This window comes from Tachysurus vachellii, chromosome 6 (assembly GCF_030014155.1).
Source record: "Tachysurus vachellii isolate PV-2020 chromosome 6, HZAU_Pvac_v1, whole genome shotgun sequence".
Taxonomy (NCBI): Eukaryota; Metazoa; Chordata; class Actinopteri; order Siluriformes; family Bagridae; genus Tachysurus; species Tachysurus vachellii.
This window is the reverse complement of record NC_083465.1, coordinates 10,349,578-10,376,964: the sequence shown is the minus strand read 5'-3', so window position 1 is coordinate 10,376,964 and position 27,387 is coordinate 10,349,578. Positions and strand designations below refer to the sequence as shown.

The following is a 27,387-nucleotide window of genomic DNA, read 5'->3' as shown; positions in this document are numbered from 1 at the left end:
GTGTGCGCTTTTGAAATGCAACTTGCCTCATAATTTGTCGCATATAATGCATTTTGTTTCATGATGATAAGCCTGATGATAATGAACTGCATGCTGTGTTTTGTTTTGGTTCAGCTGACCAATGATGTCACACAAAAACAGTCTCTGATCCAATACGTTTTAAGTGTGCTTTATCTTAGAACAAGTATATATGAGATTTTTTTTATATTCCTAGTTCCCGGATTAATCTTAATTGTGCACTAATCCTCTGTCTCTACTTTGGAGGGAGTTTGACTGTTGCCTTTCCTGTTCAATTAGAGGTGTCGCTACATGATTGGCAGAATTGGTTATTCATCTAAACACAAATCCTGGTGGAGCATGAACAGTTATCTGAAATCTCGTTTGTAAAGGTATCACCATCAGGTATCACCATCAACAACTGGAAAGTTCTCTGGACTAAAGTGGAGGCAAAGCGAGAAATGTCTATGAGGCTTCAAAGACATTCAGATAGACGTGTATAGGATTGTTAATAACATCAGTACATTAATTCTATTTTCTTCTGTGTTCTTTTTAAGATCATGTCTCCTCTGCCTAGTCTGCAGTAAATAGATGAGTGATTTCTGCTGGAACTGAATGGAGATGTTGTTCAAACCCTGGTGATTTCCCTAGGGCTTGGCAATGACATTAGTCAAAGATATTCTGTTCACATTGGATGGTCTCACATGAGCCATGTATACAGGACAGCTCCAGATAATGACATCAGCGGTGGGAGAAACCTGAATGTACTATTGAGATGCTGATAGTGTGGGGCCTGTGGGTGTACAGACTGAGGGGTAAGAATAGAACAGGCCACTTGAGGAGGTTGTGTGAGGGCCCTCGGGCGCACTCCATCCCACCCCAAGATGCCAGCGTTCATGTTCACACTTACTGTCAAAGAAAGCCACTCAGTGTCTGCCAGAAAATTAGACAGCAGTTTCCAGAGAGGGACAATGTCTCTTTTGTGCTCTAATTATAAAACAGGGCCTTTCCAAATATACTTGTGTTTTATGAACTTTAAAATAACAGCTTTGTGTCTTTACTCCACACTTTCTCAACTTTCTTACACTAAATCTAGGTCTAATTGGTTGGATAAGGTCAGTGCATTGCATTTTAATTATTTATTTTTTTCTAAAGAGTGAGTCCTTTTGAAAGAAGAAAAAAAAATAACATGAAATTAGCAGGAAGAACATAAAAAAAAAGTTGTTCTTTTTATTTTATATATATTCCAACAAGAACTGGTGCCATATTTATTGTTAACTGTTGAACACACACTGAGCATTTAACAGGGACTGAATATAACATTTTACATTGACATAATATTAAAATAGAGTAAAGCCAACTGAATTAAACTTAGACGTGTGATTTTGAATCATTAAAAAGTAAATAAAATATGTAAAACAGGAAGATTTACGAATTGTATTGTCTTGGAGCTCCACGTTTTCAGGATAGCAACGGAGACGACGCTGTCGCTTTATTCGAGTTCATTGGTGCATCAACACGCCCGTCATTACGCTTCTAACCAATCCAGTGTGTCCATTCATGCGCACCATCAAAGCCGCGTTTCCCCTTCGTTGGTTTCCCAGAACTCTGCCCCGCCTTCGAGCTCACGTTATTCGCCTCCTGCTCGCCTAGCGACCGTCATATTGGCTGTCAAGAAAGAACGAAGACACCACCGAGAGACCGAGGCTCAAAAAAATCTGGCCCTGGATCAAACGGGCATTCCAGAGTGCCACAATTATATACAATTAAAAAGTTTTTCCTCATGTATGTGTAAAAAACGGACCTCTGGAATGTCCAGTCGGGATCTCGCGCGTTATAACCGTCACGGGAAAGCGTATCTAGGAGAGCTACGAGTCTGACATCTTTACATAGCCATCTTTTTACAGACAAAAGAGGGCTGACGAGCCGCCGACCAAGCTATCCGAGGTAAGCGACCGCACTAATTTTACCTGTCGTCGAAGTCATTTCTTCGGTGTGTTTTCGCAACACGTTCGTTTGTGTGTATGTACGGTTTTCTCGGTGAGTTTTGTTAGCGTTAGCCTGTTAGCGAACTCTGAATGAATGTAACGGAACGCGAGCGATGTGTCACTCAGATTTGCGGTGTGAGTTCACAGCGCGCTGCCCAGACACATCCTCTCAGACACCGACAATACAGACTCCTTTAACTTTTACTAACTTTCCTTTCATTATTTACACATATTCATTCCTTTAGGAACACGGGCGCACACTTACACTTCAAGTACTGAACTATTCTATTCCGTCGTGAGCTAGCCGTGTTTCCCCTTGTTGGAGAGTTTTAACAACGTACAACACGATTACTTCATGACCAGGACTCGTGTTTTCATGTGTATTTTAGACCTAAATTACTATTAAGAATAAACATGTATTAGTTTAGTTCGTATTCAGACACATTAAGTGTCAGACACGCTAAATGTCTATTTAATCTTTCATAATATTTTGCTAATCGTCAGAACTAATGGTCAAACACGTAGCTGAATCGCATAAATGATTCAGTGTCATTTATTCGTTTTCTTGCAAATGAATTCAAATCATTTTCAATTTGATTCATTACGAGTTTGTTGTTAGTTGCATAGCAAGTTGTGTATTTGAATATTAGTGCAGCATTTCTGAATCCTAGCAGCTCTCCATGCCACTCTTGGGAACCCGGTGCACTGCATGATTCCTGCTCTAACACACCTGATGTTTAAGCTCGATCATTACCTGATAATATGGACAACATGTGCTAGACTTAAGAAAAGAAAATGCCAGCCCTGAGAAGGAGAACCTAGTTTTAGACAAATTCAGTTCAGGGCTTTAAGTTTAGGATTCAGTTTAGGGTTTTATTTTATTTTGTTCTGGAAAATTATATATATATATATATATATATATATATATATATATATATATATATATATATATACATATATATATATATATATATATATATATATATATATATATGCATGCCTATTCGTCCTGTCGAGATTACATTTTGCATTTATGTGATGCATAGATGTTCTGTTACTATTGCAGTAATCACTTGGAAATGTGCTGCAGTCTGGATTCAAGACCATTTCGTTCAGAGAGCCAGCAGGCTGAAATGAGCATAAACCTAACTGTAAAGGGGCCATTTAGTCAGTAATGTAAGGAGGAATGTTCAGAGAGCAAGTAGAGCGAGATACTGCTCAGTCTCCTGGCAATGGTTTTAGCCATACGAGAAAAAAACTAAAAGAATAAAAATATCAGTTTTGCATTGCAGGTAAATTTCCATAATTGCATGTTGTAAACAGTCTTTTAGAAATGCAAACTTTTATTTTATTCAACAAGATATTCCTATTACAGACGGCCAAAAGAAGGTGCCGATTTAACCTACGTGCAAAAACTCAGCAAACGACTGTTTCTGTACGCAGATCCAAAACAGGCTGAACTCACCCAGCCTCTTACAGCAACTCTCCTAAAATGAGAAAGGCTACCACAAACATCTCATTTATCCTCAGTGGAAAAAGAAAGTGATTACGCCCTTAATGTTGTCCAAAAGCCAGGCCACTCATCAGGACCCTGTGAGAGAAGGCGTACTGAGCTGAGAGGAGCTTTTTTTGGGGTTTAATACAGTGCAGCATTGGAGCAGTCTTCTCGAGCTACTCCAGCTGAATCACCAAAGCAACATCCATGGCAAGGTCTCTTTTTTTTGCCATATGTGGGCCTTTTGATGCAATTGTTCATCCTGCGGAAATGACTCACTGCGCTCTCCATTTTGCTGGTGATAAATCCATTGTTGCAGTTAACAGGAATAGCTTGAAGGCAGATGCATTTTTTGTCCACTGTATATTTGTCAGGAAAAACTTAGGCAATATAATGGACATAATTTATACCAGGATATTGGACATATTGGTATTAAATCTGCATTACTGTCCATGCCAGCAGGACTGCAGGTGACATAAGAAGAAGAAGAAATGAAATCTATTCTAGTGGCATCATTTTTGCAATATGCTGACTCAGACCTGACCTCAACTTGCTCTTTATATCTCACAACCACTCAAATGAAACATTAGAGTTAGTCACAAAGGTAAACACTGATGCTACATTAGACTGCATTGGAATTAGAAATGCATCGACAAATCAGCTTTAATGTTTAGATATTTGTCAGATTTAATGAAAGGGTATTCAGTTACATGTTAGGAAAGGGGCGAGGGGAAAAGTGGTGTAATCAAGTATCATTTGCAGGGAAACAGATTTCCTGTTCAGCGTGCATATATTTGTGTTTGACAGAATTGCCAGTGTCTGTGGTTTTGCTGTAGCCTTTAAGATGTTTGACTCCATGATATGGCGACAGACATGGTTATTTTAGAAAAAAAAAGAAGATGGTACTGTGGTCTCTTTGGTCAGAACAAAATTGAGGAACTGCTAATTATAAAGCTGCAGTCACGCAGGACTTTTGTCTTAGTGTTTGGTGCACATTTAAGCAAAGAAAATAAAATTCACACTAGAGTCAGCATATATCTATCCATGTGGCTTGACTTCTCATGGGTTTAGTTAGTCTGTTTGCAACCAAAATAGTCTGTGTGGGTCTGATTGGAATAAATTGAAATTGAAAAGTTAACTGTATGCAAAATGGTTGAAGAGAGACAGGTCAATCAATAGTACAGTACAGTACATGTCCTGTGTGTATCATACGTTTTCTAAATAAATCCCTTTTTTTTAAATTCATAAATATGTAAGTATTTTGTGTGGGCATACATATCTGATTATTTTTCTCTTTTTATTTCATGTTGGTAATAAAAGCATAATTAATGATTTTAATATCGTACTGATGTTCATATCTAGATTATTATTAGGCATATTTGCAGAAACTAACGTGAATTATAGATTAAGCTGGTCACTTATGAATCCAAACCTGTTTGTAGATTGCCGTTAAATATCAGTTTAACAACTATGTTTTGTCACATGAACTGTTAACATGGAGCTGCCTTGACTATCGACATAACCTAGGTTTTGTTTTGTTTGTTTGTTTCCCCCCCTTATTCCTGCCACATAGGCTTTTTCTTCTTAGTGGAAATATGGAGACAGAAATAAACAAATTGTAAACGCAGATAAGATTTACTTAATGTCAGCTTCACTAAATGTCATCCGAATATTTCAGCACATGATCTGACGTCAGTTAAAATCCAAACTTTGAAATGCTCGGCTACAGAGAATAGTGAAAATTTCATTTGTTAATGAACTTGACAGTAACAATATAACTATTATTAAAATAATTAGAAAACCACCATTGTCATTATCATGTTATACACTATATAAACTTTGTGTATATATTGGACTCTGACCATCACCCCTATATGTGCTTGTTGTGCATCCCATTCCATATTTATTTCCTCTTTTGCTGTTATGATCATCTATATTCTTCTAGAAGGCTTTTCACTAGATTTTGCTTGACTGTGGCAATTTGCCCATTCATCTACAGAAGCATTAATGAGGTCAGGCACTGATGCTGGGTGAGGAAGCCTGTTACACAGTAAGCATTTCAGTTCACCCCAAGGGTATTCAGTACGGTCGAGGTCAGGACTCTGTACATCCTATACAAAACTTTGCGGCAACAGATTGAGGAAGTGTAATGAAACGTGCCTGCAGATGTTTAACCATATAGTGGATTTACTAAATCAGTGAAAGTTTATGAAATTACAGGGATCAAACGTATTGTTATGAAAATAATCAGACTCGAGGTAAGCGTTGGAAATTTTATAAAGTTGCTGAAGAACTGGAACTCTTATTGGAAATATGAAATATTAGCTCTCTTTTGTCCTGCAAACGTCATATCTGACTATGACATAACTCATGTCTGCAGAACAGTAAAAACCGCCCACTCCTGAGACTTGCAGTGATGATGCACACCACATGCTGCTATCTGCACTAAAATATTTTCTAATGTGTCATTTTTGTTTTAAAACTACATCTGCTCACAGGCAGTATGACGAATACACAACTGGTGATTTCAGGATTAGGTCATTTCTATATAATTAATTCCTTAGAAATAGGCGTACTTAAAAGTGGAACTCAGTGTGGTTTTCTGCTTGATGTTTTGCGCATCCTGAGATCCCTTTCTGCTCACCATGCTTGTAAAAATTGATTATGAATTACTGTAGGCTTCCTGTCCAGCTTACTGTTGTACCAGGAACACCCCACAATAGCTGACAATTTGGCCTTTGTCAAAGTCAATCAGATCCGTTCACCTGCCATTTTTCCTGCTTCTAACACATGACATAATCAACTTTGTTCACTTCACTTAATCCCACAAGTGCGTACATTGTTTTTACAGCAGATAATTAAATCCTTAAACCTATTATAATAAGCCCTTTAGTTCTGTTGATGCAATTTGTAAGATCATTGTTTCTTTCAACCCATTTTAAATGTCTGCTGAAGGGAGTGGTTAATACCGATATAAAGCATTATTATTTTTAATTTACCCTCATGCATATATGCTTACACAATTTCAGACATTCAATCGTACATTCTGCTCACATTACAGTCTACATTTGTGAGAAATCTGCAGGTTCTTTCTCAGTTCCTCAAACCTTTAACATCTCTGACATATTAAGACTTCTCGACTTTTCGAACATAGAGATAATTATGTAGCCTATGCATTTTTAACCATAACAATAATCCTAATCTCCTACTCAAACTAACCTTATAACAGCATGCTTCAACCTGAAGACCTGTATATTCATTTTAGTGTAGCTCTGATTGTATTTCCATCCATACTGAAAATACATTGAACGGGAGCGACCTTTTGGCATAGACGCACATACACTTGAACAGTTCTGACAGCTCAGATTTTCTTCAATGTCCAGATAAAAACAGTAGCACTAAGAGAGATATTTTTAATGTAGCAACTTCTTGTTCATAAAATGAGGAACTGCTCTGGAAGATGGTGCTTTGTTCTTTCCCAGAAAAATATAAAATCCCTTTTTTGTGTGTGGAGCATCGGCACGACGTCAGCATACTATGACATAATTTGCACCTTCCTCTCTAATCTTTACAACAGTGTGTGAGAGTATGCAATGATCACTCACTCAGCCCTTCCCTTCTGGAAAACCAGACCTCTACTATGTTTGTTTTTGTAACCATGATTAGTAAAGTCAAGGGAAAAAAATGCTAGCTCACATGGAAAAGCACAGTTTCCTAAGATGCATCTGATATGCTGGCACATTAGGCATGCATTTTGAACGCAGAAGGTTGCAGGCAAGGGTGAAATAAATGAGAAAGAAAGCCACATAATGCGCCTCATGTGTGAAACATCACACAAAAGTTTTCTCGTTCCCCAGTTGTTTATATGAAATATCATGCGCACAGCAAGTCCAGTTGTAGCTCGTATCCTTTCTCTTTGAATTTTCAATTATGTAATTCCGTGCTAGTACACAATTTCTCCCTTTCTTCTTGCTCAAAGCATTGAAATATTTCACTGACTTAGTCACTCTCAGTAAGTGCTTTTTCCTGGTCACGGTGTATCTGGAGCCTATCACTGAGCACAAGGTTGGAATTACCCCCTGGATGGGATGCTGGATGGATGAGCTGCTAGGTGGGACGAGGGATCTCGGGGAGAAAATAGCCAATAATCTATGCTCAGGATTGAACAGTTCTGTTAAATAATGTGCTTTATTTTGTCAATAATGGTATGATTAGAGGCATGGTGCAGACAGGGATCAATTTGAATGTAAAAATGGTGAAGTTGAAGTTGGTGGCATTTTGATATCATGATCTGGGCATTTCTATTCTGGAAAAACACACACCCGGTCCATAGGGCATGGGGTCTCACTGTATGGTTTAATGTCGAGATTTACCAATAAGCAGCCTGCGAGGCTGGTGCCAGAGAGACTGTTCTACTTAAATTAAAGGGACTGGTCTAGATATCAGAATCAGGTTTATTGGCCAAGTGTGTTTGGAACACACAAGGAATTTGGTTCCAGCTGTTTGTGACTCTCAAAAGTACAGACATAAATAATATTATACTATACAAGACAAGATAATACAGGCTATAAAAGAAAATGCAGACGATGTGATACAATATAGACAGTACGAGTATTAAATATGAATACAGAATATATGACTGATCAGTTATGTACATAAAGTGTGAGAAGTGCATGGTAGTGCAAATATATACTGGAACACTGATCTACTAAGGATGCGACACTAAACGTGGTAGCGACAATTGCCGGAACTAACTCATGTTAAGCATTCGTAACCAAAAGCTATTTTTCTGCAGGCTGCAATCTTACATGTGCGTTATTACACACAATAACTCTGAATGAAAAAAATTAATAAAGCAAGATTAAATGAGAACATTTTTAATTATTCCACCGTGTATTTTAGCATAGGCGTTCATGCCAAAGGTTCAGAAGCACATGCAACCAGTTCAGGTCTTACTGTTAAAGAGCAACAGCAGATCAATCCTATGAGCTGTTAAGCTTAACGTGGGCATGAATACAGACATTGAAACTAAACATGTTGTCTGTAAGGCCTAAGTAGTTAATGTTTTCTTTCAGAATATGGCTTAGGTGGGTGTAAACTGTTTGACTGAAGGGCAACATCTGGATCTCTCCAGGTGAGCTATTAATCAACAGAGTCCCATATTCTCTATAGCCGAGCATGGCTAGTTAGCTAGAGCTAAAATGGCTTTCACTTTGGACATGATTTCTTCAGCTTTCCAGACAGTTGTTTACATCTGGTGTCACTCAATGTCTGTCTGCATGGTTTGGTGGTTCATTGCTTATGCTGTGCAATTCATCTAGTTCTGCAATGGCACATCGTTACAAAGACATTTGGCGTAGTGGAACCCTTGTGCTGTCAGTTTTCATATAGCAGCTAGAAACATGTGCATACAGTATGTAAGCGTTACATATATGCACACATAAGTGTAATCTATAACTGAATGTTCTGCATAGTGCTCCCTCTCTGAGTTACACCCTTCTTGGACACCCATGTCCTCTGTTATCACACGTGTACTTTTACTATGAGCTTCAAAATACGTGTATCTAGTAGGACTTATTAATTCAGCATTTAGACTGTAGCATGTATGCTAACATCACAATCAAACTCAAAGTGAAAAGCCCAAGTGAGTCCTTAAGGATAACTGCAGCCTCTAATATGAGAAACAAACTTTATTTCTTCACACATTAGTTGACTGAAGTTTGTGTAAAAATCAACAGACACATTTTAGGTAAAATCAAATTTGTTAGAGATAAAGTAGATAAGATGAAATATATACAGTTGAGGCCAAAATTATTAGCCCCCTTATGAAATTAGACAAAACTCTTGATTTCTCCATGGAAATGACCATTAACAACAAGTGTTTTATAGTGTGTTTGTTTCCAAAATAACAAAGACAAAATCTCCACTAAGTTTGATTAGGATATTTAATTGAAATAGTGAGTTGAAACAAGAAAGGGCAAAAATGAAACGTCCAAAATTATTAGCCCCCGGTCATTAATAGTCAATAGTGAACCCTTTCTGAGCCACAACTGACAACAACCTCTTAGAGTAGTTCTTTACTAGGTTGGCACAGGTTTCCTGAGGGATTTTAGCCCATTCTTCCATTGCAAATTGCTCCAGCTGGTCCAAATTACGTGGTTTCCGAGCATGGACATTCACTTTGAGCACTCGCCACAGATTCTCAATAGGATTGAGGTCTGGGCTCTGTGCGGGCCACTCCAGGACCTTTGTTTTGGTATCCTTCAGGAACTGTTGGACCAATTTCGATGTATGCTTTGGGTCATTGTCTTGTTGGAAGACCCAGCGACGACCTAAGGCTAGACTACGAGCAGATTTCTGCATATTATCCCTCAAAATGTCAACATAATTTTCTTTTTTCATGATGCCATGCACCCGAACAAGGCTCCCTGTGCCTGAAGCTGCAAAACAGCCCCACAGCATGATGCTCCCACCACCATGTTTAACTGTGGGAACTGTGTTCTTAGGGTTGAAGGCCTCACCCTTTCTTCGCCAAACATAAGCAACATCCATGTGCCCAAACAGTTCCAGTTTAGTCTCATCAGACCAAAGCACAGACTCCCAAAACTCATCTTTACCTTTCAAATGTTCACGGGCAAACCTCAGTCTAGCTGTGATGTGCCGCTGTTTGAGTAAAGGGGTTCTTCTGGGACGATGGCCCTGAAGCCCACCACGATGAAGAGCCCTCACAACTGTGTTCCTTGAAACATCAACTCCAGAAGAGGCCAGGTCAGCAACAATCATCTTGGCAGATGTCTGGGGCATCTTGCTGATATCTCTGACTATTTTCCTCTCCAGGGTTCTTGAAATCTTGCGCTTACGACCACGCCCAGGTTTGTTTCTTACAGAATTTGTCTCCTTGTACTTGGCAATGATGCAACGTACGGCGGTTCTAGACACTGTGAAAAGCTTGGAAATGGCAGTATAGCCTTCCCCCTTATCATGAGCCTCCACTATCTTCCTTCTGAGCTCAAGACTGATTTCCTTTGTCTTTGGCATGGTGAGTAAAAGTAGTCTCTCCCAATAATGTGTTCAAGTGCCCTGTTCCTTGGAGTCCTTTAATGCTGATTGAATGCCCAGGTGTTGTTAGGAAGCCAATTGACTGCAAAGGTGTGGTTTGAAAGCTGATTGATTAATTAGGTGTGTTTTGAAAGCTGATTGATTAATTGGGTGTGTTTTGAAAGCAAATATTCACAAGGGGCTAATATTTTTGACCACCCCATTTTCACTATATTTGATTATAAAGCAAGCCTAAAAATGTATTTTATATTCCAAAATGTACCAAAAGCTACTAAATAGCACTGGCGAATGTTTGATTATATCAAGTTTTATCAATGCTGCAAACATTGGAAAGATCTTTAGGAAAATGTTCCAAAATTCCTGGGGGGCTAATAATTTTGGCCTCAACTGTATGACCTCTGAATATTTGGGGGGGAAAGTTTCTCATTAGTTAATCGCTTGATACAGTGCTGCCTAATTTTGCATGCCATGAACCCTGTTGTTCAAACAAGGCAAGATGTGTCTCAGTTTAGAAAAGGGAAGAGAAACTTTTCATTGTCTGGCTTGGGTCTTGACATAACTATCACCCTCATCTGACTCACTGTATGTACGCCACTCTTCCCATTTTTCGGTATTTCTCTCTAGCATGCGTCTGCTTCTATGACAGGGAAAGTTCTTAGTCAGGTCTAGACTGGCACAGTAATACATTACATACCAGCAGATCAGCTGTGAGTAGAAGCTTGGGTTCATTTATAGCTATAGCCTTGCATCTCAGCATATCTGCCTGGCAACTCTGTGCTCATCGTGTGTCCCAACAATCCACACATTTTTCTATGGATGTGCATAGTACACACATATGCTATGCACCCTGTCTGTATCTGGCTCATCATACCTAACATGCTTCACATGCCCACCTTTCCAGTTACTAACTAATCACTACCCAGAAGGTGCAATTTTCTATATAGCCAGAACGTCCATGCTGTCACATTCTGTGAGCTGTTAAGAGCCTAATTATTTTTAACACATTATATATGACTCCACAGTTTTTTAAACTATAAGCACCGTCATCCTTTCTAAATGCTAATTACATTTTTTGCACAGTCAGGAGAAAGACTTTTTTTTATAGTGTTCATAGACTTTTCAAAGTTTTCATAGTGACTATATTCTGTTTCTATTTACCCAATAGGTTCTTGTCTCTAGTCTATGGAGAAAGTCGGAAGGATGTGGAGCAACCTCAGAAGCAGATGTCAAACCCTCTTTAACTCCAGTGGCTCAGAAACAAGTGTATGGAATGTAGACATGGATCACGTCCACTGTGTAGTGGACATACGTGTACCCTCTCATGTAGCACACACGGGTGAGTCCCAGGACGATCAGGGCTCTGCTCCTTCACAGGTCACCTTAGGAGGTGGGGGACATAGAGGACACAACTGCGTGGCAGATAGTCCCCAATTTGTCGAGATCACAGTTGACAAAGAAAGCGAGGATACACGAAGTGTCCCACTTTTGCGTAGAGATTCTTATTCCCGACATGCTCCATGGGGAGGTAAGAAGAAACACTCTTGCTCCACTAAGACACAGAGTTCCCTGGAGGCAGACAGGCGGACAGGACGTTCGAGAGGTAGCTCAGGAAGACGGGAACGTTGTTATGGGTCCAGCTCCATCCAGGAAGTGAGTGATAACGGAGGAGGGGTAAGTGCTCGGAGTTTAAGTGTTCGCTCTGTACGGCAACGGTTGAAGGACACTGTTGGCTTATGTTTGCCCTTGCCATCACCCCGCCGCCCTCGGTTGGCCAAGAGCCAGCTGTCCTCTAAGCGCAAGATCCACATAACAGAGCTTATGCTGGAAACCTGCCCGTTCCCACCGGGCTCCGATCTGGCCAACAAGTGGCATCTCATCAAGCAGCACACAGCACCAGTCAGCCCGCATTCCTCCACCGCAATGCTGGACGCTTTTGACTCAACACATCCCTCCCCAGAGGATGAGGAAGAGAGGCTCCGTGAACGTCGTAGATTAAGTATAGAGGAAGGTGTTGACCCTCCTCCAAATGCACGGATTCACACACTGGAGGCCACATCACAGAGAGCTACACTTTACAAACTGGGACCAAAGATGGCCCCCTGTTCTGAAGAAGGGCTTGGGGAGGTCAAGGGTTTGGGGGCTGGAACAGCAGGGTTGTCCGGGATAATGGCCCAAGTTGGGGCGAGTATGGCAGTGCCATCCCAGCCTGTTGACTGTGACTCCGAGGAGGACTCAACCACTCTGTGTTTGCAGGCACGGAGGCCTAAGCAGAGACATGCCTCTGGAGATGGCCATTCCTCCAGGCAGCCAGGACCCTGGAAGGTTCACACACAGATTGACTTTATTCATTGTTTGGTGCCTGATCTACTGGCTATCACAGCTCTTCCCTGCTATTGGGGAGTGATGGATCGCTACCAGGCAGAGGCACTGTTGGATGGCCGACCAGAGGGCACTTTTCTACTACGTGACTCTGCCCAGGAGGACTATTTATTTTCTGTCAGTTTCCGCAGATACAACCGTTCTCTGCATGCACGCATTGAACAGTGGAACCACAATTTTAGTTTTGATGCACACGACCCCTGTGTCTTCCACTCCTCAACAGTCACAGGTTTGTTGGAGCACTACAAAGACCCAAGCGCCTGTATGTTTTTTGAGCCTTTGCTCACCGTCCCCTTACATAGGACCTTCCCTTTCAGCCTGCAGCATCTGGCTCGTGCTGCTATCTGCAGTCAGACAACCTATGATGGCATTGGTGCCCTGCCACTGCCACCAGCTATGCAGGATTTCCTCAAGGAGTATCACTATAAACAGAAAGTACGTGTTCGCTGGCTAGAAAGAGAACCACCTTTCAAGGTCAAATAAGGCCTGGATCTACAGCTGATGGAGGAAGGAGATTTGAAGACAAAAGATTCTGCCAATAGTGTTGGATCAGATCAACACCAGGCTTTTAACATATGGCATATATTCATTTTTTTTTTTATATTAAATGCTTGGAATACATGTTTGGTAATAATCAGAATGTGCTATCTGACAAGCATGAGTATTTGCTGATCAGGACAGGATTGAAATGTGTTAGTAATTACTGACCAGTTTCTTTTATGATAGCTAATGGATATGCTACAGGCTGCCTGCTAAAATGTCTGCATACCGGTGCATTCTCTCTCCCATTTTAACTTCTATGGTCCCAGGACATTTCCTGTAAAAATGAAAATCAAGCTAGGTAAATGCTCCTGAATTTACATTCCTTTAGATATATTGAAGATTCATTATATTAATCATGGCTAATTTCCCAGAAACAAATTAAAACGACTATTAAGATGGGCAGAGAGGATATCAGCAGCTTTTAACACTGGGCTTGTCTTTTTATTGCTTAGCACAAATGTACCACACGAAGAAGAGGAAATTACCAGTAAAAAATGTTTCCTGTTATCCACCAGCTACAAAGAGAGTACTTGCAAATACACAGTCATGTACGATGTGCTGCAGGGTAGAGGCTGCGACGTTAACTCTGGGCACAATCACACAGCACAAGTATAAAATAGCCTGTTACCACGTTTTTTGTGAGCGAGCGACAAACAGGCACCTAGTCTTTTGAGTAGTAAACGTTTAAATTAAACATACAGTATGCAGTATCAGATGAGTTTTATTACTTCAGCCCTACATGGGGTCATAAGTGTCTGTTCCCAAACTGTAAACCGGTGGTCTGTTTTTAACACTGATCTATATTATCTAGATAGTCCTTGTTTAAATTGTTCAATTTGCCTGTGGTTTTATGGGGAACGAATCGGTTATATTTGAGGCGAGTGTGTTCACCTCACTATAACTTATCTTCATCATAGACACAGCATATAAAGATGCCATTTGTACACTCGTTATTAGTATCGATGGCCTATTTTCTTATCATTTGTGGTTAGTTCCACTTACATTGCACTTTTACCCATTGTGGAGCATATTACTTCGGTATGCTTTCTGTAATTTTTTGTGTGCACTAATGAGTGAGATTCATTTAACACTGTAACAAATTATGGCTTAGCCACCTCTTTTAATCATATAGCCTAAGGGCGCTTTCACAACTAATAGTCCGTTTGCTGAGTCCAAATTAGAGTGAATTTTATACTTTTGTTTTGGTTTCACAACGCACGTGAATTAAATGAACCAAAAAAGCAAAACGACTTTGGCTGAGGGAAAAGTTACTTCTAAAACTCTTTAATTCAGTGGTCAGAAATACTCAAGTGCATGTACATATCACAAAATCACTTAAGCACAGAGAACACAGTCGGAAATAAATAAAAATTAGCTAACTATATAAATAACATTTAGACTTCCACATACAGCTTTAGCAGCTCACATCTGCAAAGAAATGTTAGCCGCAACCCATAATACACAGCATGTTTGGTTTTCTTCCTGCAGTTGGGTCAATTCAGGGTTACTCACTGCAGCAAAACGGTACTAGAGCTCATTGCAAACGGACTGAGACCGTCTTACGCAGGCTATCTCGGACAAGTTGTCCAAACCTGAGTGTGATTGCTGTGGTCTCACTCTCACTGCCTAAATGAACGTAAACCCAGAGACAAAATGCAAATTTCATTATGTGAAAGCATCCTTGGATTAAATCATTGGAATATTTTTGATATAGGGCAAATAAAGTCAAGCCTAAAAGTCAAGTCTAGTTTAATGTCAAGAGTTACTACTATATTAATATGGAAAGCTGCTCAGGTCAACTCAGAGTTTATCTTACGCATAATGCTATGCTACAATTAAAGTGATTGTTTTAGTGTTTGTGTTTTTGAGGATCATCGACCAAAGGTGTATTTGTGAGCTTTACCTGTATTTGAGATGTTTTACTCATGTCTTTCTAACAATTTAACCAATGCAACATTTCAAAACTGGGTAAATGTGTTGTGAGCAATATGCATTTCTTGCATCTGAAACTGTCTCCAGGAAACTGAGTAATGGGTTTAAAAAAAACTAAAACCGTATTATCCTCCCCTTTTACACTTTTGATGACTGCGGTGACTCAGCAAAAAAATCTGTTACGCTTGTGATCTGTGTGCTGAACATTAGGAGGACTGTAATTTAATAAGGTGTTGATGTATTGCAAGTTAGTCCCTAAATTCTTAATGACAACCTGTGCCTTATTCCTCCCAGCTCCTGCTTTCACACTCAGGTTTTGTACTTTAGAACGATGTGGCCTGCTCGCACATACACATGGGTCTTTCTGTGCCACCACTCAGCAAATGAGCCTCTCCTGGCAGAGTTACACCCTGCCCTGCCCTACAGGCACTAATCACAGGCTAAATTTACTAACCTAGCCTCTAAATTTACCACCTGCTAAAAGGACCAGTCTGTGTTTCTTGATGGGCTCTAAGAAAATATAGAGTAGAGGGACTTTTTTCCTTCCTCCCCAGTCCAACCACATCCTCAGCATCACCCTCTTTTCGGATATGTCGAGCTGAAAGCAGAAATTCTGTTGTTTGTGTAGTCTGCCTGGCTTCCACACCGTTTGGGCGCTATGCTAAAGTTAGCATTAGCAAGAGGCTAACACAGGGCTCCATTGAAACATTTTGAGCACCCTGTTGTCTTGCTGCTTGAGGCAGGGTGGAGTTGAAAACCTCAATTAGCCGTTATTTGGTAAAGGGTTGCAACGGTATGTTTAAGGCCCAGTGGCCATCGTATATTTAGTTCACTCCTTGTCTTTGAGAATTGTTATCTGATTCTGAAAGATGGCCAGCCGTGATGACAAGGAATAAAGTTTTTCTTTTAAGTTGCTTTTAAAGTGTGCCTCGTAAATATGATCTAAAACTGTGGGGTTTTCTGTATCAAATGACTCATAGAATCTTAAAGCAGCTTCTCTGTCCTGGGGAAACTGTTCCTACACTTTGTTCCCTATGGGAAAGTCGCATGTGTCAGACATCGCATGTGCCACATGTTGCCCATATGATCTGTAAAGCAGGCTCCGTGCCATCATTACAGAAGAATAAGGGATGTCGGCTCTCTGCTTTGTTCACTAACATGCCTATATAGCGTTCTATTTTGACCTCTAAAGAGAGGTCTCTGTGTTTTTGTTTGGTAAGGGATTTAAAAATCTATCAAGAAGAGTAAATTTTAGGATTGACTATGAGCTTATCTTTCCTATGTAGAGGAGGAGCATGGTCTCTAGAAAGTCTCAGCCAACCCTTACCTTTGATCTTGGATGAAATTTAGCTTGGCTTTATATACATAAGCTCTGACCTTACAGACTTTGGATTTGTACTTTTAGAATTAGTGTCAAGAGAGTTGTGTAATACTTTTATGCAAACACATTAACAAGATAATTATGTTTACATAACTCTTCTCCCTAATATGATGAGTGTGATGTAACCGTGGTTCGCTATAGTTTCACTTTAATGCTCTACATGCACATTCGTTGCTGAATGAATGCAGGCAACGTGCTGACAGGGCTTGACAATGATGGGCGCTAATGGTTGTCATTGTGCATCCCAGAATGCTTTATACGTCCTGACCAATCACAACGTCCGTATCAAAAGACACAGGCTGGAGGAGCTCTTATCAGACAAATATAGACTAACAAATTATATTCCTCCTATGCTTTTGTTCTTGCTTTCTATCGGCTGGAAAAATTAGAGTGTTTCAGCATTGAAATGTCTGTTTACTCCCTGACCTTTTTTTTGCTTTCCACTTTCATGCTTTTGTCTAATGCATAAACTTCAGTTTTTTAAAGCCAATGAATACAATGGTTGTAGTTGTCATTATTGGTGCTTTGCGAAATGCTTCATTGTCTTAATATTACCAATAAAATCATCAAGTGTATTCCATGCAGTGAAATGAGACCCATTTATTAAACCTAATTCGTGAGTATTTTTCCCCCTTCTTTTAAATTATTTAAAGATATGGATTTGTTGCTAGATTAGGCCTTTACAAAGTGCTCGGTGAAGTGAATTAGACTAGAACACAGTGAAACATGTAAATGTAATGAAAAGCGAATGAATATTTTCTCAGCATGGCATCAGGGCACTTCTGATCCAAGCGTCTGAGCTAGTTTGGTCTTGTATTATTTGTATTACATGTATTATAAGGTATTAATAATTAGTAACGCTTATTGTTACATTTCTGCTTCTGACCTAGAGATCTGAGAGCAATATTACACTTTTTAGTTACTTTATTTAGACTCACATTTACCTGACTTTGGTATCTAAGCACCCTGCACTAATATCAACCCCAGTGGCCTGTTCTTACCAATTTCACTAAGTTACAGAGAAGCACCAAGATGCAGCTCACCAAATTTCAGCTTGATTGGACTCAAGGTCCCTGGGAAAGGTTTCTCCGCCTCATACGTGTGACTAAACCATATACTTGACCAATCATGAGTTAAAGATATTTGAGTAAATTAGGCTTCCTGCCTCAGAAATCTCAACACATTTTTGATAATTATTGTGGATCTACAGTGAATCTCACAGTATTTTGACAACACATATATGAATACAGGATAAACAATCCTAAGACCAGTTTGCTAAAGCTAGTTTCACATATTATGCAAATTATGCTAATTATTTTTTGTGCAAAAATATGTGGGAAGTGATTCTTGAGGCCTTTTTATTTAGGAGAATTATTGAATCTGTGGTTAAAAAAAATGTTTGCAGAAATTACAGTTCATGAGATATGAGCTAAAAAGTAAAACTGTACACTATAGTGCCACCAGTTGGCTGATGGGTCCCATATCTCATGCCTGCATGAGGGTGTGAAAGAAGTCTATTGACCAAGTGTCATGTCTCTAAATTATGATTCGGCCTGCATTATCTATTTTAGGGAAGGAAAATGAACCATGCAATACACCATGCAATATAAAGGTGGCGAATTTTATTTTCATTGAAGATATTGCATTGCTGCTATTTCTTTAGTATGCAAATACTTGGCACACTAAATAGTTTAAGCTTTGGGTATCATGTAATGAAGTTTATCAAGTCAGTCATTCAGTACAAACTGTCTCTCATTCATAAAGGTCAGAGTAACACAGCCTTCCTGAATTCTTCTTATACTGTCCATGGTCCAATACCGCCATCCCGAGCAACACCCAGATGAACCCAAATCATATTCACTGCACATACACACTCCATTGATACCTTTACATATCACCCTTAACCACTGCAGGATAAACTGGAGAAGGAAAGCCTGCTCCTACTCTCACTTTGGATGACTTCCAAGTCTTTGGTGGCAAAGAGAAAGATGACCTCTCACTCACCTCTTCTTTAACGCATGCACTCGGGCACATACGCAGACTCCCATCTATATTTCATACCAGAAATATATCCCCCAGACAGTACTTTACACTCACTGTGGACGACTACAGGCTGGGTGGAGGAGGAGCCAGGGCCTAAATCAAATGCCAGTGCACCAGCTTTCCTACGGAGACCAAGAGAAACAGCCATGACCATCATGCAATCATCTGCAGAAGTGTGCCTTACTCCCGCACTACAGGAGGAGCGGATTACCACGAGATACGAAGAGACGTAGATACAGGCAATATTCCCAGATTTATTCATTTGACACCTTTATTTGAAAGTGTGTTTAACCATGGGATGAAATATTCATGTAACTATTATACCAACTGATATTTGCATCAGTGTAATATTGATGTTCTGTAACATGTTCTGTAACATCTTCCTTGTTTCAGAAACTTCCGGAGCGTATTCTCGTGTGCGGCCCTCCAACTGTTCTTGAATTCATGCACTGTTATTCATTCATTTATTCATCTCCAGTAATCCTGGTCCCAGAAACAGTGGGCAGGAGTACACCCTCTTTACACACTCGTTCACCTCTAATGATATCTATATCCATGCGTGTTTTTGGGAGGTAGGAACAAACCAGAGAACCCAGTACAATAGCCATATAGACACAGTAAGAATTTAAGAAGAGATATTTGATATTAATTTTACATAATTTAGTCGACATGTATCTGGTTTCAGTGGTCAAAATGCCCTCACGCGTCCTTGTTTTGTCCTCTCTGCTTTTCTCTAGCCTTCTCCCTGTACTAAATTGTTGCTGTTTGGCTGGCCTTCCTGTAAACTCTGGGGCTGCAAGCTCTGTTCTCTCTCACCTCCTGCCTCCAGCCGGCTCTGGAAAGTTTTCCTCAGTCTGAATGCTGGCACTGAGCTTCCACTCTATATACATGTTTATGAAGTCCTGACAAAATCCTTCCCCTTTAGCCTCTCCCTCTCTCCTTCACTTCCTCTCTCCCTCCCTCAGGGACCCGACAGCCTGGTATTTAATTTCAGCTCTCTTCCCTAATAACAACTTCTTCGAGCTCTTCGGGCTCTGTAATTGAGTTGTGTGTAGATCATTTTGTGAAGTTCGGTGACATAGGTGGACATGCGCGTAGACCAACACAAATTTACTTTATAGTGGGGACAACTGGGGAACCCTGTTACAAGTGTAACGGGAATTTTTAATGGATTTGGTTTTTGATTTGTATAGATCTAGGAAACAAGCCTTGCTGGACTGAAAGATCCAAAACAAAATCAATATAGCACCCATATTATGCACTTTGTAGTAGTGAGGTTACTACAGTATTGCAGTAAATCCCCTAGTATGGATTTGTGTGTCAAGTGATCAATCTGGTATAGGTCCAAGGGTGGAGCACACCGTTGCTATTCTGCACCAGTTAATTCTCTGCATTTTGGTGAGCTTCAGTAGTTGAACGTTGGCAATCGTTTAAAATGTATTATTCATTAAATACACATTGGGCCATTTTGCTGCTTACATTTACAGGATGTAACCATTTTGTAAATCTCTCACTGGAAGGACTTCATAACGTTTCATAGTGCACTGCTTTTAAGAGGCAAGCCAAGGCAAAGTCTTAAGGCCTTAATTTTCTTCTTGCAAAAACTGAATACATGGCCAAAATTCCCAGTATCCAACTACTATCAGTGTGCAAAAAAGAAAAAAAAAAAGAGATGTTTTCCACATCTCCACTTTCACACTTATCATTTAAGATTGATTATCAGTTTAATTCTGAGCTCAAGACACTGTCTGAGTTTAAGATAATTTGCCCATAGGTTTGAATGAATTTGTGTGTGTGTGTGTGTGTGTGTGGTGCTGTGCCATGGACTGGCTTCCAATACAGGGTGTATTCCTGCCTCATTCCTGGGATAGGCCTCGGATCCAATGCAAACTGACTGTAAGTCAGTAAGTGAGTTATATAAGTACAAAGTTTCATTCAGGCGTATTTATTCAGTCAGCACTGCCGGAGGAAAGGTTATGAAAAAGTTACGAAATAACACGCAATAGCTGCAAAAGAAAGACATTTTGAAGTAAATGTATTCTAAGAAAAGCCGTTAACAAAAATATATATAAAAAAAAATATCTGTCAGACTTAATAACACTCTTGTGTTTAGTACATAACAGCACCCAGTCTCGTCCTGTAACGTCTGATACGGCTGGAGAGTACAAAACAATTCAACTGAGACCACTCATCAATACAGAATCTCAAGATCCTCTCCGAGGTCATTGATCTTCTCTTGTGCGCTTGTGCTCATCCCACAATATGGTTTAGGTCAGGGGTCTGGAATGACTGTCAAAGGTTTGATTGTGTGGTCATTGAACCATCTTTGTGTGAATTTGGTGGATGTTCTGAATCATTATCCAACCATGACATTGTTGTAGCTTCTTTGCACTTGGCAGCAGATCTTTTATACAGAATCTCCTCATACTTCCTATTGAACATAGGAATACCATGTATGCTAACATTTGGAGATAAAACAGCTCCACAATATCACAGATTCTCCTCTGTACATAAGAATGGGATTAGGCTCGGCTTTCTATAATCGTCACCCAAAGGTTTTCAGTTTTTTGGGTGACAGTTATATTTAGGTAGCGTAAAATCATGTCATTGTGTACAGTACAACAGACAACAACAGTGTGACAAGTCTCAGAGAGCAACAAGTTCATTTAAACATCGCTCTCATGAAAGTATTTAAGGAGTTCACAATAAAAGAATTAAGAATAAATAAACCAAGAGTACACTGTTAAATATTTACAAGATGGCACGTGTGTATTGCTTTAATATTTAAGATGTATTTATTGCACATTAACATAAAGCCAATAGATGCACATTGTTAAAAGTGACAAAGTGTAGCGTGTATTTCTTAGAGCATATTTTGTATGTGGTCTTTGATTGAGAAAACTCCAGGCACATGTTTATGGTTAGATGAAAGAAAAGTCTTCCAAATATTTTGCTGTTTGTTTTTTTTTTTTGTTTGTTTTTTCCGAGGTGGCGTTTGATTTTAGTTTTGAATACCTGTCAGAGTTAAAATACTACGTTCTACATCGGAACGTGATCCCTGCAAAAATGTTTTGCCTTCTGTAAACATCCTCCTTAATGCTCAAGGGGAAAGAAAACACTCATGTCATATTCTGGAAGTTTTATTACAGCTTTACATTTTTTTTTTGAAACCTCTTCATTTTTTCCCTAGCAGTGAATATGAACATTGTTAGGAGTGTAGCTATTTTGTTTTTAGCTTTTGCCTAGCTCTTGTATTTCCAGCTATTGAGCTATTTTTGTTCCTCATTAGCTTTGTGTATTCTCTAATCATCCACCAAGACGAAGTTGCAGATGAGCCAAGAAGTTCTGAAGTGAACACTCGAGTGAACTTATCAAGTGAAATATCAGGGGGTTACAATCTGTGCATAAAATGTTTTGGAGTTGCAACAATTTTGTTCTTCAGAACTGTGTCTTTAAATCGACTTTGAAATAACTCAAGGCTATCGTACATAGAGTTAAGCTAATTCATATGTATCTTTACTAAAGGTGGCTGTAATACAGTATAGCTTGAAGTTCGACTCATCAGAGCAAGCATGCGTTTCGATTGCAACTCAGAGAGCACAGGAATTTTGTGGTTGTTTTTTTTTTCTTTTTTCCTTTCTCTCTTGCTCTGCTCTTTCCCAGAAGGATGAATCAAAAAGGGGTGACCGCTGAGTGGTCCTGGCTTCTTTCATCCCTGTCTTAAATCTCCCAGAGCACTGAAGGGGGTCCAGGACCAAACCATCTTTCGCTCCCAGGGGGATTCATTGAACTGTTAGATTCACACAGATGTCTGGGTAGCTCTTGCCAGGATTTCAGCTCATGGGACAGAATGTGGACTCTAACCACACATTTTCAGTGTGTGAAATGGATACATGTTTCTAGGTCCAAATGAGTTTCAGGTCTTCTTTGATTCCTTGAAATGAAATTGAATTCAGACTTTTAGACACACTAAACTGTGACGGACTTGTGTCCCTACCAGGGTGCAATCTGCCTCACACCCAGTGTTATAGAGATTCCCCACGACCCTGAAAAGAATAAAGCACTTAGGGAAAGGGATTGTAAGTGAGATTGTAAGTGAGACATGCTGTAATGCGTGTTAAATCGAGTGGATCTTGGCCCTTTCATGAGATCATTCTATCTGTTTTTATCTCTCGGACTAAGTGAGAGTAAGAGTGCACACCCAGTTCTGTGTTTACCTCTAGGTCCTAATTACTGATATGTCTATTTAGGACTTACTGTGTGACTGAGGCTCTGGATAGAAACTGCCTTCTTGTACTAATCATAGAAGCAACCCTTGTTTTAACCATTATTTAAGAACCTTCAAAACTGTTCTCCGATATCATGTGATGTCAAGGACACCTTCTGCCCACTCTGGGGACTGGGATTGCCTCCACCACGACCCAGCTCCATAAAGCCCTGCATTGCACCAGCAGCAGGAAATGACCAAACCCTGACTGTGGGCTAAAAATAAGGCTTGTTGTTAGAGGAGAATAGGACCAGGAAGGCGGCAAAGTACAGCAAATATTATTCCCATTTAACCGCTGGCCTACCACAACCCTGAGGTAGAAAAAACAGAACTGGGGATACAAAGAGAAGGCCACAAGAAGTAGATATCTCACCAAGCAAACCGCAGAAAGCAAGGGCAAGGGAAGGGAAAAAATGAGTAATCAGAGTGACAGCAGCTGCTTTTCTCACTTCAGTATAAGAAAGAAGACAGACACATAGTCAAAGGTTGATGATCTAATTATATTCTCAAGTGAGAAAAAAAATGCTGACTGAAATACTCTTTATTTTCTTCTTCTTTTTCTGAGTGGCTTCTTCGTCTTTGCTATTGTTAAAAAAAAAACGGGGAAAGGAAAACTTTTGCCAAGTTGTAATGTTGGCACTGAACCCAAGTCACTGCCCCCTCCTCGTTCTTTGGCAAGCTCCGCGCTGCCTGGCGCTGCACAGAGCTGAGCTAAGAATGGAGCACTCCGTCGCCTCACGCAATGCGGTGCTCTGAAATTTCCTGCAGTAAAAGCCTGATTGGGAAGACACCCGTTAAAAATGTGAGGAAAGAGCTCCAGGCACGAGAGAGAGGGGCAGATGGAGGGAGGGAAGGAAAGAGTGTGTGAATAAGAGTAAAGGTAAAATAAAAATGATGTTAGAAATGAAAATTAGAATGGCATGTGCAAATTAAAAACAATCAGACCTTTTTTTCTAGTTTCTGGACCACAAGTAAGTTTCTCTAACCCCTTTCCCTCTCCATCTCTCCCCCACCTCCTCTCCTCTTTTCTCAAACCCTGTTTTTATTTAAAACTGTGGCAAGGTTCCTTCTTGCCATGTTTCCCAAACTAAGAGCTATTTCCTGATTAACTCCGTCTTTTATATAATTATTCCACAATCTTATGTTTTCTTTTTCTTATGTCGTCGTAGTCCCCACACACACACACACACACACACACACACACACACACACACACACACACCCCCCACACACACACACATCTTTCCTTTACAGTGCTGCATGTTTTCATTTTAAAGCGACATCATGGCCTCTTTAAGGCAGAGGTTCTTATTGTGGCCTGGCCTGCATCCACACAGGTCAAAGTTCACCAGGGATTTAGGAGAACAGAGAAAGGAAAATATCTGAGGACATTTAAGTTTATTTAGAAATGCCTAACATATTCTAAAACAGATGATGGAATAATGTGTGTGAATATAGTGGGGTGATGCTATGTTCTGCTACCAGTCTGAATAATTTTCTTTGTCTTTATCTTATGATTATTTATTTGCTTTCCTTTTTTTAATATACAGATATTTTGTGTGCGGTAGCTTTGTGCTTCACATTGTGCAGAGAGCACATACAGTATGTATTCATATATAAACGGATTCTTTTCTTTCTCTTAGTTTCATGAATAAAATCCTCATCACCATCCTCTATTAGTTTCATGAATAAAATCCTCATCACCATCCTCATCACCAGGCGAACAGCCCGCAGTAGTTAAATGTACTTTATTATATCCGAACATTTATTTATTAGATTTTATTACTTTGTACCATCAATTCAATAAAAGTTAAAACGTCACAGACAATAGCATGCCCACTTTATTTGACTCCATTTTACATTAATGGGTCAGGTTCTTCTCAAATACAGGGAATTGTGTATATTAAGTAAAATTAGGAAGTGTTGATCCATTGCTTCATATCTCATTTATTTATAACCTGTGAGTCACAGATATTGGCTCTTGAATCCCATCGTACATTCGCTTTTCCTGGCACAGCCCTTCACTTCGTCTACTACATTCCTAATGCTACGGATTCAGTACAAGCGATTCATTAATGCACTCCTGAGTGGTACGACAGAAAAACATACACCCTATCATCAGGAGTTCGCTCCAACACTGGCTCAGCCGTATGTGGTTGGGAGCGCAAGAGAGCAAAACTGGCCCTGATGTTACTTCCTCCCCTGTTTTCATCTTCCCCTGACGTAGCATTCGTAAGCAGTTGAAAAGGACGCGATGACTGGCTTTATGTGTCTTGGATAAAGCTGTCATGTGATATGATACGGTTAGATAGTGGGTGGCAATGATCAAATAACCAAAACGGAAGAAAACAGAGTAAAAATAAAATAGAGGTTTTCTCCCACTCAGGCATCACGTGTCTGATTTTCTTTCTGCTAGTCATTTAGTACATCAAACAGAAGGCCTTATTATTCTCATATGCAATGCATTTTATAACCGCTTTGAAAACCAGTGGGCTGAATAAACCACAGGCGAACACAGTATTTTATGTGATACAAAGAAAACATGTACATTTTAATTGGAATAATTTAACCTCAGAAAGTATGTTGGTTCTAACCGCCTGTCACAGATGTTTGTGAAACAGGGCATAACATTATGAAATAGAAACTTTAAATAGTCCGGCTACAACCATTCAGATTCATAAGCTTGAGGAATCTAGGGAACATCAGAAATAAAACATTCCAGATGTTGAGATCTACTTTTATTCTTCTCAAAATAAAATAAAGTATAGTGATAATAATAAATATTTATACCTTGCTACACAGCATTCGAAAAAGACGAATTTTTATTACAGTAAAATATTATAATGAACATACAAGAAAACCAGGTTTGGTAAGAATAACACACAACAGACTAATGTTAGTTTGTGCCATTAGATACCACAATTTGCGATAAGGTTGAAATAATTTGTAGAAAAAGAAGATCTAACTTTTTTAACCATTAAATGTGATTTAGCAACCAAAAATTTCAAGAAAAACAAACAAACATTTAAGAGAAAAAAAGGCAGATTTTGCCTGTAATATAGCAGTATAGCACCTTGTTGATTTGGATTTGCACTTTTGGCCATTATTGTGCTGTGGAAGTTTACATGTTCATCTTTATCTGTTAAATAAGGGCCTGTAGGCTTCATGCTCAAATAGATTGATATTTGGAGCTGAATAAAAGCATAGCTTGATCATTCCACCTTCATGCTTCATTGTGCATCTTTGGGTGATAAGCCATTTATTTATTTATTTTACATTTATTATTATTTCTTTGTTTATTTTATTTGTAAATTTATTGATTTATTTATTTAATTTTATTTGTATTTATTATTATTTCGTTGTTTATTTTATTTGTTAATTTATTTAATTTTATTTTTTATGGATTATTATTTTTTTGTTTCTTTGTTTATTTCATTTGTTTATTTATTTATTTATTTGTTTGTTTGTTTCTTTTTTCTTTGTTTATTTGAGACTTAAAGACTTCGACCATAACACATTGCACTACATGATTTATTTGGGCTTCATTTTTTTGTTTGTAAAAAAATGTTGGTATTTGGTATTTGTTGGTATTTTTTTTCTGTAAACCCTTTTTCACTTCAGGATTGTAGGTTTGCTATATCACATTAAAGGTGGGAAAAGATTATTGGTTGTGTGTGGAGAGGGTTAGTTAGTGAGAGGACCAAAATGTCTGACAGATTTGCCTGTGTGGTGACATTTGGCTGGTCCCCAGGATGGAGAAGCATCTAAAACTAAAGAAAAACTAAAAGATCCAGAAGGCTTATTTGTGGGCATGGTATTAATTGTCTGCATTACTTATAACGTCAGTGGAAGGCCCTCACAAGAAGAGTAAGACAGAATATTGTGGTTTTTTGTGTCTGTGTACAATCATCTGAGTCATGGTTTATATTGCCAAGTTCTGACTGAGACAATTTTATAGATCCCCAGGTATTAGCTATTAGCCATGCTTATTTCTAATTTGGGTCAGCTTAGCCAAACCTCAGACAAAACCCTCCACAACATTTCAGTATGATAGGCCATTTCATGCCAATCCAAAGATGCCAATGCGAATTCTCCTCGAGGCTGGACAGGTTACATTTCAACTTTTATAGATGTAAAATGATGTTTGAGCATTTGTTTAATAAGAATAATAATTGTTACTGTGCAGAGCATTGAGTTCCATTCAATCCTGATAAATGGCACTTTTCTTACGCTCCCAAGAAAGTTTCTTCTTCTTCTTCTTCTTCTTCTTCTTCTTCTTCTTCTTCTTCCTCAGTGCTTGTCT

General features: G+C 39.3%; 1 protein-coding gene across 1 annotated transcript; it reads left to right on the top strand.

Moving 5' to 3' along the window:
* Positions 1 to 1,631: 1,631 nt before the first annotated feature.
* socs5b (suppressor of cytokine signaling 5b) lies at positions 1,632 to 17,349 on the top strand. The gene is made up of 2 exons (XM_060872131.1): positions 1,632 to 1,944; positions 11,705 to 17,349. The coding sequence occupies exon 2, from the start codon at positions 11,722 to 11,724 to the stop codon at positions 13,399 to 13,401; it is 1,680 nt and encodes a 559-aa protein (XP_060728114.1). The 5' UTR covers positions 1,632 to 1,944; positions 11,705 to 11,721; the 3' UTR covers positions 13,402 to 17,349.
* The last annotated feature ends 10,038 nt before the right edge of the window (positions 17,350 to 27,387 follow it).

What these genes read in the sequence shown, in the direction of transcription:
- socs5b (XM_060872131.1), top strand. Translation starts at nt 11,722, where the DNA reads ATGGAGAAAGTCGGAAGGATGTGGAGCAACCTCAGAAGCAGATGTCAA.